The sequence below is a fragment of the Ambystoma mexicanum genome, chromosome 8 (genome assembly GCF_040938575.1).
Source record: "Ambystoma mexicanum isolate Mex_15411 chromosome 8, UKY_AmexF1_1, whole genome shotgun sequence".
NCBI lineage: Eukaryota > Metazoa > Chordata > Amphibia > Caudata > Ambystomatidae > Ambystoma > Ambystoma mexicanum.
In genome coordinates, this window is record NC_090929.1 from 1294306976 (window position 1) to 1294318977 (window position 12002).

Genomic DNA, 12002 nt, shown 5'->3' on the forward strand with positions numbered 1-12002 from the left:
ACTACCTGTGCTATGCGTCCCTGCCAGTGTTGCGTATTGCAGTGTGCTAGCGGGGATCGCCCTCCTATATTCTTTGCCGGGTTTTGGGTTGTCTACCGGGCTATTTAGGCATGATAATTCCTCCACCCTCCTTCCCCCGTGTTCAGACTAATGGATGTCTACACCACTTCAGCCTTTGGCATATCCTGGTGTTCAGCTGACATCACCTCCCTGGGGCTCCTTGAGGGGGGTACCTCTTCCCTGTGCCTTTGAGCTACCTTGCCCCATGGTTTATTTATTCTGTTGCTACTCTTTCCCTTTCAACCCTTTGCTCTCTGTCTGTGGCTCAACCTGGGACCCTCCCTTCTCTCTCTTTTTCTAGTAGGGTCCTCCATGGGAATGGGTGCATCCGGGTCTGCCTCCCACTCGGAAGTCCCTCCACCTCTCTGCACTTGTCGTGGTATGGTCTAGTCCTCCATCTTGCGATGTGTGTGTTCATTCCGAGGGGTATGGGTGTTGCTCATTCGCTTTTTGTCCAGTTCTGAGTTGAAGAGCCACGTTTTTAGGAGTTTCCTGAATTCTAGATGGCTCTTTATGTTTTGTATTTCTCTCTGGATGGTGTTCAAAATTTTTGCAGCTCAGAAAGAGAATGCTGATCCACCATGTTTTTTCCTTGTGTATGGTTTGGGTTCCAGGCGGATGTCTTTGATGGATACGAGTTTTCTGTTCAGCTGGTAAATGCTGATTTTCTTTTGTAGTAATTCTGCTCGCTGGCCGTGGATTGCCCTGTGCGTTATGCAAATTGTTTTGAATATGATTAGTTGTTTGACTGGCAGCCAATGTAGCATCTTTAACGCAGGAGTGCTGTGGTATCTTCGGAAAGTTTGAGGAGAAGTCTGGCCACTGCGTACTGTATATGTTGCAGTTTCTTCAGTAGATAATCTGTCGTTCCGAGGTATAGGCTGTTGACGTGGTCTATCCTGGACATGAGGAGGGAGATGATGGCTAGTGTTTTGTGCATAAAGGAGATGAAGGGTAGGATCTTTTTGATTGTGTGTAGGTGGAAGAAGCATTTCTTGATTGTTGCGTTTACTTGCGGTTCTAGTGTTAGCTCGTTTTCCATTAGGCTTCCAAGGTCTTTGACTATTTTTGATGGCGTGGGCACTGTTCCAAGTTCTGTGGGCCATGGGATGTATTGGTAGCTCTCCTGGTTTTTGGATATAATCATGATTTCTGTCTTGCCGGAGTTGAGTTTGAGGCTGTTTATGTTCATCTATTCGTAGGTTTCTTACAGTCTACTAGCATTGTGTTCACCTGTTGTGTACATCTTTGATTTTGTAGAGGATTTGGGTGTCATCTGCGTAGTTGTAGCAGGTGAGGCTGTGCCTTTAGATGAGGTTGATTAGTAGAGTCAGGTAGATGTTGAAAACGAGTGGGGATAGGGAGGATCCTTGTGGTACCCCACAGCATGTCTCCCGCAGTGTGGATTTGATGGGTTTTAGTTATACCGTTTCTGTTTTTTCAGATAGGAACGATTTAATCCAAAGCAGCGCTGCGTCAGTGATCCCTATTTCTTCCAGTCTCTTGATTGATTGTGGCTGACTGCGTCGAACGCTGCTTAGAGGTTTGGTTATATCAGTGCTGAGTTTTGGAGTCTGCGTTGGTCTTTAGGTCATCCCAGATAGGGAGAAGTGCTGTCTCTGTCCCTCTCATAGGTCTGAAGCCGACTCAGTGTGTTTCTACCTGTTCCAGTGTTTGTAGACATAGGTTTCTAGCAGTTTTCCCGGATAGGGAATGTTAGATATTGCTCTGTAGTTGGAGAGATCTTCAACATCACCTGTAGTATCTTGGAGGAGTGGTTTGATGTACGCAAATTTGAAAGACTGTGGTACTCTCTCCATTGAGAGTGATTGGATGAAGTGGTTTCTGTACATTCCAATGGCGTGCCTTGTATAAGGATTGATTCATAGATGTCCGGTGGGCATGAGTCCATTGGGGAGCTTGCTCTGTTGCTAAGTTTCACCAGCTAGATAAATCTCTCTACTGAGTTTTGTGTGAAGCTTTGCAGGTTGATCTGTAGTTCCAGGGCCGGTGGTGCATGGTGCACGGTCTGGTTAGTTGGTCTGCTTTGTATGATCCGATGTATGTCAGTGATTTTATTTTTGAAGTGGTCTGCAAGGTTGTTGAATAGTTTATGTGAAGGTACTGGTGTGTTGGTGAAACCAGGTGGGTTTCTCATCTCATTTACAAGTTTGAGTAGTTCTTTTTGGGTGTTGGTGGCTATTGTGATTCGGTTCTCGTAGTATTACTTTTTGGCTTTGTGAATTTCCTTTTTTTATGCTCAGATTTGTTTTTGTTAGTTTATTTGTCAGCTGTAGTTTTTCCTCCATTCTAGTTCAAGTTTCATTTTTTTATTGTTGTACTTAGGTGGGGTGTGAACCATCTTGTCAGTGCTTTCTTTTGTGAAGGGATGAAGGGTTTTTCTGGGAAAATGCTGTCTATTTTGGTGATCCATTTCTAGAATAGGTCTGGTTTTTCATCTAGGTCGGTTCCGTCCAGGCTTGCTGTTGATGGTTTCGAGGATTCCAGTTGTTCTTTTATAAACCTTTATTTATTTAACTTGACAACACACGAGCAAATGCAGATGGTCACAGAGCGACATTAAAATACACTTTACACAATGCATACTTACAGTACAGCAAACATATGATGCAGTCTACTTGGCGTGTGATGATATCTGTGCAACACCTTAAATTGTATTAGTCTGAACCTAGAGTTATAGGATACATCATGGGTGCGAGCGCTCATTCGGGACCAGCGTTCGTCAGTGATCTCAAATCCGAGATCCTCTTCCCACCTGAGTCTCAGTTTGGTAAAGGAAGGGGCAGCTCTAGTCTGTAATAGGGTATAAAGCCTGACACATTCCCTCTGAAGGAGTCGAAGGAGCAGAGCTCTGCGATTATGGGATCGTCAGGTGGCAACGTGGGGAAGTTGGGGTATCTGGCTTTGAGATTTTCCAGAGAGAGGAGTATTGTAGCCATACTGAAGGCTTCCGCTTGAGGGAGGTCTGCCCATTCAAGAAAATTGCCCTGTTCATAGTCATCGCGGAGTGCCAAGAAGCCTGCATCAGCCCAGCGAGATACAATGGATTGTGGAATGTATGGGACCACAGCGAAGAAGTTCTAGAGTGGGAGGTCGCCATGGAATGGGTGAGGTGTATCGACCATTGCCCAGATCTTGGCGAGTACCAAGGCTGTACTAACAACTGGGTCTGCTGAATCGGGGTCAGGCGGGACAGGTTTGAGGATAAGGGAACCAATTACTCGGTCGCTGACCATTAGTTTCTCTAGTCGGACATGCAGGGGGGATCTATGGTATTAAACCAATGAGAAGCAAATTGAGATTGGGCTACCACCCAGTACCCAATGAAGTCAGAGGCGCCAAACCGCCTAATTCCTTAGGGGTGGTCAGTGTTGTTAATTTGAGGCGGACTGCACCAGAATGCCAAAGGAAGGTGTTGGCTATGTGGCGTAGCGACTTGTAGAATTCATTGCCTGGCCATAAAGGGAGATTGGTGAATTGGTAGAGGAGTTGAGGTAGCACTACCATTTTAAGTATTCCAATCCTACCTGATAGGGAAATGGGGAGTCTAGTCCAGCTAGCAGTTTTAGTGGCCAGGTTTGTGAGGTAATTCCGGTAGTTGTCCTCGCGCAATTTCGCCGAGTGCTGGGAAACTGCCACCCCCAGGTAAGTGATGTTGGATTGGGACCAACTAAATCCCTTTAGGTCAGGCGGGGGTTGCGTGGAGTCTGTAAGTGGAAATAGGACAGATTTAGAACAGTTAACTTTCAGCCCAGATATGTGTCCAAATCGGGCTACATCACTCAGAATCGGGGTAAGATTGGTTTCTGGGGAGCAGATGTAAAGGAGGGCGTCGTCGGCGTACAAGGAGAAAACTATAACAGTAACGTGTTAATACATTAAAATATATAATTAAAATATAACGTAACTTAAAAGCTGCAGTAAATTTTTTATAAAGCATCAATCAAGTCAAACAATTTTTTATTAACATTAACACATGGTGGCTGCCGTTGTGGAAATAAAATGGCTGACAAATTCAGCACACAATACAAATGCAGGCAAAGACTGCAACAAGGTTGTGATTTAAAGTGGAGATGGGTGGTAATGGGAGGAAAATCACACAGATTTGATTAAGAGATGGGCGTTAAATGGGTGGGAAACATAGCCAAACAGCACAAATCCATCCTCATATGTCATCTGCATTGAAAAGCATTAGAGACCCTCATTCAAAACCCATATTTGAACCTCTGATGTTAAATCTCTCATTTTAATGACAATTGTTTTGTCTTAAAGGTAGCGCTTTCAGCGCTACCTAACAGCCGAACCTAAAAATATTGTTGCTAGGCGCCCCACCTAGGGGTTGTCCCCCTAGGTGTGCCAAAGCCTGTCCAGTATGGCCCCAGGCTCTTTAAAATATAGGCAGATTTTCCACTGCTTATTTTTTCGTTTTAAAAGCAGTCACCTTAATCCTTTTTTTTATATAAAACACAGTCATCTTAATCCCCTTTTGAAAGACTTCCCACCTTCCTGGGCATCCTTCACATCCCCCTAATGGGGCCTGCTCCCCAGTTGAAAGACCACTGTTCTAGTGTCACATCTTGCTGAGCCATCTTGGAGGTGCGGATTTGCATTTGTTTATTTGATTAGCCTGCTTTCGAGATAAAACTGATTCCATCTTCTGCATTTAAAACGATTATATTAACTTGAAAATATTGCAGGCGTGCAGATGTGTGTGCTGGTGAGTGGGTGGGTGGCTGTAAACATTGACATTTCCCTCAAGGTGTGATTAGAAAGGGCAGGAAGGATACATGCATGTGCGGGGGACAATGACTAAAATGCATTTCTTTCACTTTGCCTCTTTCAGTCTTGATAGTGCAGTTGTAAAGCAGAGTGTGGAGAGGGTGGAGTCGAGGAAATGCAGGACCCAGGAATTCTGTTTGTATTGGGGTGCAGGGAGAGTGAGGGTGGGGGGTATAGGTTCGTGGAGAGGGTTGTATTAGGGCAAGGTAGAGGGGAACAAAGTTCCACTACTTTTGTTTGTACACTTTGACCCCTGAATTCCACATATTGGATCAAAAAAGCACCTTGAACTTGTATTTTACCAGAAATGGTCAGTTGTGTGTCAGTTTTGTGAGCTCTCAGGAAGGAAAGTCTGTTTTGAAGAAAATCATTTCTTGGTGGATTGTGCTCTCCATCAACACTTTCTGTAATCTAGCTGTAGATTAGGGCACCGGCTTTAGCTACGTCCCCAATAGACAAGAGAAATTTACCATAGCTGGTAGTATATCAAACGCCATTTATACGTTCACCAGGCCTTCATGTCTGGATTCTTTCGCTATGTGCCATATTCACATTTGCAGAACTTTCTGGTATAGAATACATGTCTCTCACTGTTGCTTCATTCCATTATTTCTGCATGGCTGTTGGAGTCTTTTAAAAGATGAAGACTCTATGGGGGGGGGAGGGGGGATTATTACTAAACTTTGGCAATATTCTTTCTTATGATCAGACTTTCTACTGCCAATTCCATATCCGCCTTCCCATCTTCCCCTCAATCAGATTGTTAGCATTTTCTACAGCAGTTTTGCCATGTCTCAGCATAGCGATGAACTCAGGTTATGGATCATGTGAGGCTCTGTTTATGTATTTAGAAGTCACGGCTGGCATTAGGGTACTGAATCTAAATTGACTGAATCTGTTTGAAACCACATGACATCCCCCTGTTGGCTGTGTAAACTGTACTTAGAAGTGATTTTAAAAGATTAGCAGTCTGTAGGAGGAATATCCTATCGATCAGAAAGAACATAACCGGAGGTGAGTAAACTGCTATTTAGCGTCACCTGTGCACTGTTGTTCCATTTTAGCATTTTGTATGGTTTCAGTATACTCTTGTTTGCTTTTTCTCGCAGACATACAGCTTATATTACATGGATCTGTTGGTGAAAGAACTGCAAAGCATATCATTAGCACATTTAAGCATCCCTGTGCTCCAGTTGGCTGAAGTTATTGCACATGATGTTGTGGAAAGTAAAAGCCTGTCTGACCTTTACCATCTACGGTTTGTACAGATTATGTTTTGGGATTATTGGTTGTGGGAAGGTAAATGGCTGATTGACAACAACCTTTTGGTGCATTTATCATCAAAGAACGGGTTTGATACTGGGAAACAGCTGTAAAATATTAGGAACTCTTAATTTACAGTAATCTCCAAAATGAACCAATTATTTGTGAAAGTGATCATTTGGTACTGCTTATTGAATGCTACTGCTAACAAATCTATTAACATAATGTGTTCAACATAAAATTCTATTTTTGCTTAATATGTGCTAGGTGACAAAACTTCTGTCTTGTTTCTAATATTCTTTTCTTATTTCTGGTCTTGTAGTACTGACATGATATCACTAAACTATTTATACTGTTTTAGCAATGTTTGCAGTTTTCGGTCTTATTTTCTTACCTGACCAAATAAAAAGATCAGATGTGAATTACACCAGACTGTGCCCTCAGTAGTATATCTCATGAATAGGATAGGTCATTATATGTTTGAAAGTGTTTTTAAAGCGCTGCATTCACCTTTTCTATGTGTAATCATTGCCTACTAAAGATCTTAAGAGCTTAAGAGGCCTTTAATACATTGTTTAATGTTCAACTATATTTTTTAGTATTCAATCTCAAACATTGTAGATTTTCAACATAATTAATTTGCTCGCTTCCATGTTTGTGCTGGATCTATACACTTATATGGCCTTTGTCTGTTTTCCTTTTATTTTGGATTTCAAGTTTATATTTTCGTAACGCTGCACCAAAATGCATACTTTCCCTGTATAAAATCCCTTTATTCTGAGGCCAGGAAGCCCAAGCAGCCACCTGGGACACCATTTTCTGGACATCTTTTCCTGTGTGACAATGTCGGAGAACTGACACTGTCAGTAAGGGATGGGGCCCCCTTTCAACCTGGGTGGGTGGCCTACAGGTTTTTTTTTTGCCAGGCCTGGCCTAGAGGCTGGTTGTGGCTGTTGACAGGACCCAAATCTCTGCCCCTTCTACCTGTGTCTGGCTGTACCACCTTTTCTTGACCCATAGCTGCATTGCACAATGCAGGCCAATTTCCTTCTGTTTGTCCCATTGGACTACATCCCCCAAAAGTCCCTGACAGTGGAGAATAGAGCGAGCAACCCATTAAAAAAGAGAGCTAGGAACTGCGGGACTGCAAAACCATCCACGCAACAAACCAGTCATTTCGGCACTCCACTCTACATTAATGGTGTCAGTTCTCTTTCCTGCAGCAGAACTGTGGAGCGGTCTTCACATCAAGGTGGCAAGCCAGGTGCTCAGCGAGATATGAACTGTAGAGGCATTCTTACCTTCATTCGGTAGTGCCACAAACCAGTCCCCATACCAAACCAGCATTTCAGACATTCCGGTTGGCTCAAATACAAACTGGGACATTGGCGGTTGTTTAAGCGGGCCACCATGTCGAACCGTAGATTGACCCACCTTTGAGAAGATGGCGGGTCTTGAAACTCCCTTTATGTGTTTGATTACCTGTGACTAGCTTCCCTGGGGGAAACAAAGCCAGCAGTTGGCCTGGGGAACCAGCTGTGCGAGAGAATCAATGAAGGAGAAAGTGGAAGGATAAAAGGGGCACATGAAACAGGAAGATGTGTGTGGGTCAGGTGAGGTCAAGGGAAGAGAAGGCTGACCAAAACACTGAGCAAATGAAGGACAGTGCAGAGGAGCGTGGAGAAGAATTGCCAAAGGAGTGTGCACAAGGAGTTAATGGCTCATGGGCGAAAGTGGTATTTTGGGATGAGTGCACATACCAGGTGTGTGAGGGAGGCTAACAAAGGGAGAGGCACAGATGACTGTGATTGACTGGAAGGTGAGTGAGTGCAGGGATGGTTACTGAGGGAGAAGTTGTGGGTGGAGAGTAGTGGTAGATTGGAGAGGGGAGAGTAGTAGTAGTGGAGAGGGGAGGGTAGCAGTACAGAGAGGGGGGGTAGTTCATAGTAGATAGCGGAAGAGAGTCGAAGTAAGAATGAGAAAATTGGAGGGGCAGAGGGGAACAGCAAGAGAGGGAGAGCCAAAGGAGAGTGGGCTAAAGAAGAGAGTAAAAGAGAAGGATAGGACATCACAGAGAGGATTACATGGGCTTGCCAGAAAAGGACTGAGACCTGAGTAATTGAAAGGCACTTTCTTATTCTAATTTTATTGTGGGTCCTAAATTGTTCCTAAAGGGGGAGAGAGGGAGAAAGGGTGTTTAACCTCAGGCCATCACGACCAGCCAGTCAGAGATAAGTCAGTAGGGCTTTCTGATCTCTAGATATCATCCTGGGATTCAGGGATGCCTGGGTTAGGGAGGGACCTGCTCGGGGGAGACAATAGAGGGACAGACTCAAGGGAGGTGAGAGAGTGAAAAGCAGCCCTTAGTGAGCCCCCTCTCAAATTCTTAATTTTAAGCCATTAAACTATCTTCGAGAGTTGTTGTGTTCTTTAGGCCAAATGTGACACCTACTACAGAGAGTCTTGTGGTTCAAATGTTAGGCGCATTGTCCACCCCTAATGAATTAGCTAATCTTTCTCCTAATGTGAAATACTTTGCCAGAAAGGTTTTGTTTGCTTCAGCAAGCCCTACTCAATTACACTATCACCAAATTAGGCCTTACGAAACGTATTAACAAACCTACACATGACAAAGGTAGAACCTTGGACTGGCTGGCTGACGTCAACTGTGACATCTCATTGATAGACATCACACCATGCGCCTGGACAAACCACCATCTTATTACCTTCACCCTACCCAAAGAGACACCAAAAAGTGCACCCACAACCTTGGCACCGCAAACCTTGGCTAGGAACAAACGCAAAATCACCTTAGAAAACCTAAGACTCTTACTACATCCGCTCACCAATAGTGATCACATTAGCACTAACTCAAATCCAACTTTCCTAGTCAAGCTCTATAATGACACACTGGAACAAGCCTTAAATGAAATAGCACCCCTTAATTAAGAAAGGCCAAACCACCTGCCCACGTGAATAAATGGTTCTCTGCAGAAATAAAAGCACTTTGCAATATTAAAAGAACATCTGAAACAAGCTGGAGAAAAGCCTCCTCTCTCTCCTTTAAAGAAAGCTTCTCATCAGCTGCAGCCACCTAGAAAGCTGCAATTACAAACGCGAAAAAAGTGATTTTCAACACTAGAATCCACAATGCCAAATCTGGTACGAAAGAGCTAGTCTCTATCCTTAGAGAATTGGAATCACCAGTGCTCCCTTCTGATGACTGCATCAAAGACAAAGCTTGGTGTACAAACATCCAACAAGCTCTCTCAAACAAAATAGCTCTCTTACAAGCCAAGATAGAATTTTAAAAAAATGAACCTCGCCACCAAAGACCACTCAAGCAATAAACATAGCTCTCTCCATCCCGACTGCCCACCTTTCCACTTCGCCCCAGTCATAGAGGACGAAGTAGTTAACATAATTGCCAACCTAACACCTTCTAACTGTCAAGGTGACCTGTGCCCTTCCTCAGTCATCAAGGATGGGGCTAAAGATCTAGCGCCTTTTATCACCACTCTGATCAACTCATCATTCAAAAACTCTTCTGTCCCTCACAACCTTAAAGAGGTATGGGTTCTACCTCTTCTCAAAAAACCCAACCTAGACCCTAATATACCAACCAACTATAGGCCCATCACAACTGTCCCCTTTTTCTTGAAAATATTAGACAGAGTGGCATACCTCCAAATACAGCGACATTTGGAAGACAACCTTTTAGGCCTGCGACAATCCGGCTTTAGACCCAAGCATGGGACTGAAACAGCCCTCTTGGACCTAAAAATCCAAATGGATGAAGCTAAAATAAGGTTAATCTGGCCATCTTGCTCTTGTTGGAACTGTCTGCAGCCTTCAATTTAGTCGACCACCACATTCTGACCAAACACCTTGCCTCGGCGGCCACATTCTCCCAGGATGCCACCAATTGGATTTGGTCCTTTCTGTCCGACAGAACGACCAGGATCTTCGCCCCTTTGGCTGCGTTTGACCCTGTCCCAATCCAATGTGGAGTCCACCAAGGATCTTGCATCTCCCCTATGCTTTACAAAATCTTTACCAAGCTCCTCTATGACCGCCTTGATGACCTGGGTGTCACATATACAAACTACGCGGACGATACGCAGATCCTCAATGCGCTCACTGGGAGCTATGAGAAAGATGTTGCAAAATTAAATGAAATCTACCTTGAAATCCAACCTTGGATGGCTACCCATAGCCTTTGCCTAAATGACAATAAGGCAGAACTGCTTATCGTCAGATCCCAGGCCTGTTTTAACAAACTCGAACCTAGATACCAGTCCTTCACCATTGATGGTAACATCATAAAAGCCTCAAAAGAAGTTTAAACGCTGGGCGTGTACCTCGACTCCACACTCTTGCTCAAAAAACACCACTATCTCATCCACGGCCTATACTAATAAACTTATCAATGCCTGCAAACCCTTGCTATCGACCAACAGCTGCCTTACATTGGCTAGGGCTCTGATACTGTCCAGATTGGATTAGTGCAATACACTCTTTTTGGCTCCACCAACCACAAGCTGAACAGATTGCAGATACTTCAGAACAATGCCCTCAGATGTGCACTCAACCATCCCCGCAAGGCTCACATATCTACCTTCAGAAAGGAGGTTCATTGGCTCCCTATCCGTAACAGAATCAAATTACGATCACTTGTCATCACACACAAATGCCTTTCTCTGACAGCTCCATGATACTTATCAGATAAATTCACCAGGCAAAGCTCATCCAGACCGACCAGAACCCCATATCTGCACCAACTAAACATTCCGAAATTCAACCCGAAAACAGCAGGGGGAGCTAGTTTCCCGGTGTTGGCAGCGAAATGTTGCAATGCACTTCCTATGGCAATCAGAGCTGACGCTTTGTTCTGGTCATTCAGAGCCAAGGTGAAGGAACTGCTCATATCTCAACAGTAACCTGCTACCTGCCCTTAGTAAATTATTTCAACCTGTTAATTTTGTGTTATCCATAGCTGCGGACCAATCTGTAACCAGGCCCAGTTTGCCACTGTGTAGCCTCCTATGTCGCGGACCATTCTGTAACCTGGTCTTCATGTTATTTATTTTGTTTCTCGATTGTGCAACTTTCTGTAACCCATGTGGCTTTACAAGACTTATGCGCCCAGTTAACCCAGGGTTCGGCTGCGCTATACAAATAAACAAACTAAACTAAACTAGAGGAATGCCATTGGTAAATGTGCCTTTGTCAGACTGTTTTTAAATGGTAGTAGACAGCAACACTCGTGCACAGCATCTCAGGACAAACCTAAAATCTTTAACTTCCCTGGCAGCTCATTAAGTAATGGTTCCAATTAAATAAATGAAAATAGACTCCTTTTTTTTAACAGTGAAATCCAAAATAAGTTAATTAGGGATACACTGTTTCGACTGCAAAGACGATGAATACCAACTAAGGGTTATGAATTCTAGGCTCATCTCCGAATCGTTGGTTCTGTCAGCACAAGTCAAGCAGCAGCTTTGACAAATTGGGAGTTTTTTGGTTCTTGGATAAGGCTTTCCAAAGAATGTCTGATAGCAGAAACAACCTTAACCACAGAGAATTTTTTATCCTGAAAATTATAAAGGTGCAAGGTTCCAGCCTGTGGGCTGTTTTACCCTCTGGGTATTTCACAATAAAGACTTTTACATGAGGCCGACTTTGTGCACATGATGCCAGAGAGAGCTAGATAAGCCACTAGATGCTGATTTGCGAGCTGATTCATTTGGACCAGTTACTCCTAAGAATAGTTTTGTCTGGGTACTGTCAATGTTTATTGATACATCCCATACTACATGATGCTAAAGCATTTCTTTCTTGCTCTTTTACCAGGGTACATAATTTTTTTAAACCACAAA

At 43.8% G+C, this 12002-nt stretch overlaps 1 protein-coding gene across 3 annotated transcripts in view; it reads left to right on the forward strand.

Annotated features, from left to right (window-relative positions):
* The window catches only part of CFAP46 (cilia and flagella associated protein 46), a 2698259-nt gene that overhangs the window by 1272011 nt on the left and 1414246 nt on the right, over positions 1–12002 (forward strand). For all 3 annotated transcript variants that reach the window (XM_069611407.1, XM_069611408.1, XM_069611409.1), the window contains exon 34: positions 5970–6118. In XM_069611407.1, the coding sequence (XP_069467508.1) occupies positions 5970–6118 (149 nt within the window). The remainder of the gene's footprint in view (positions 1–5969; positions 6119–12002) is intronic.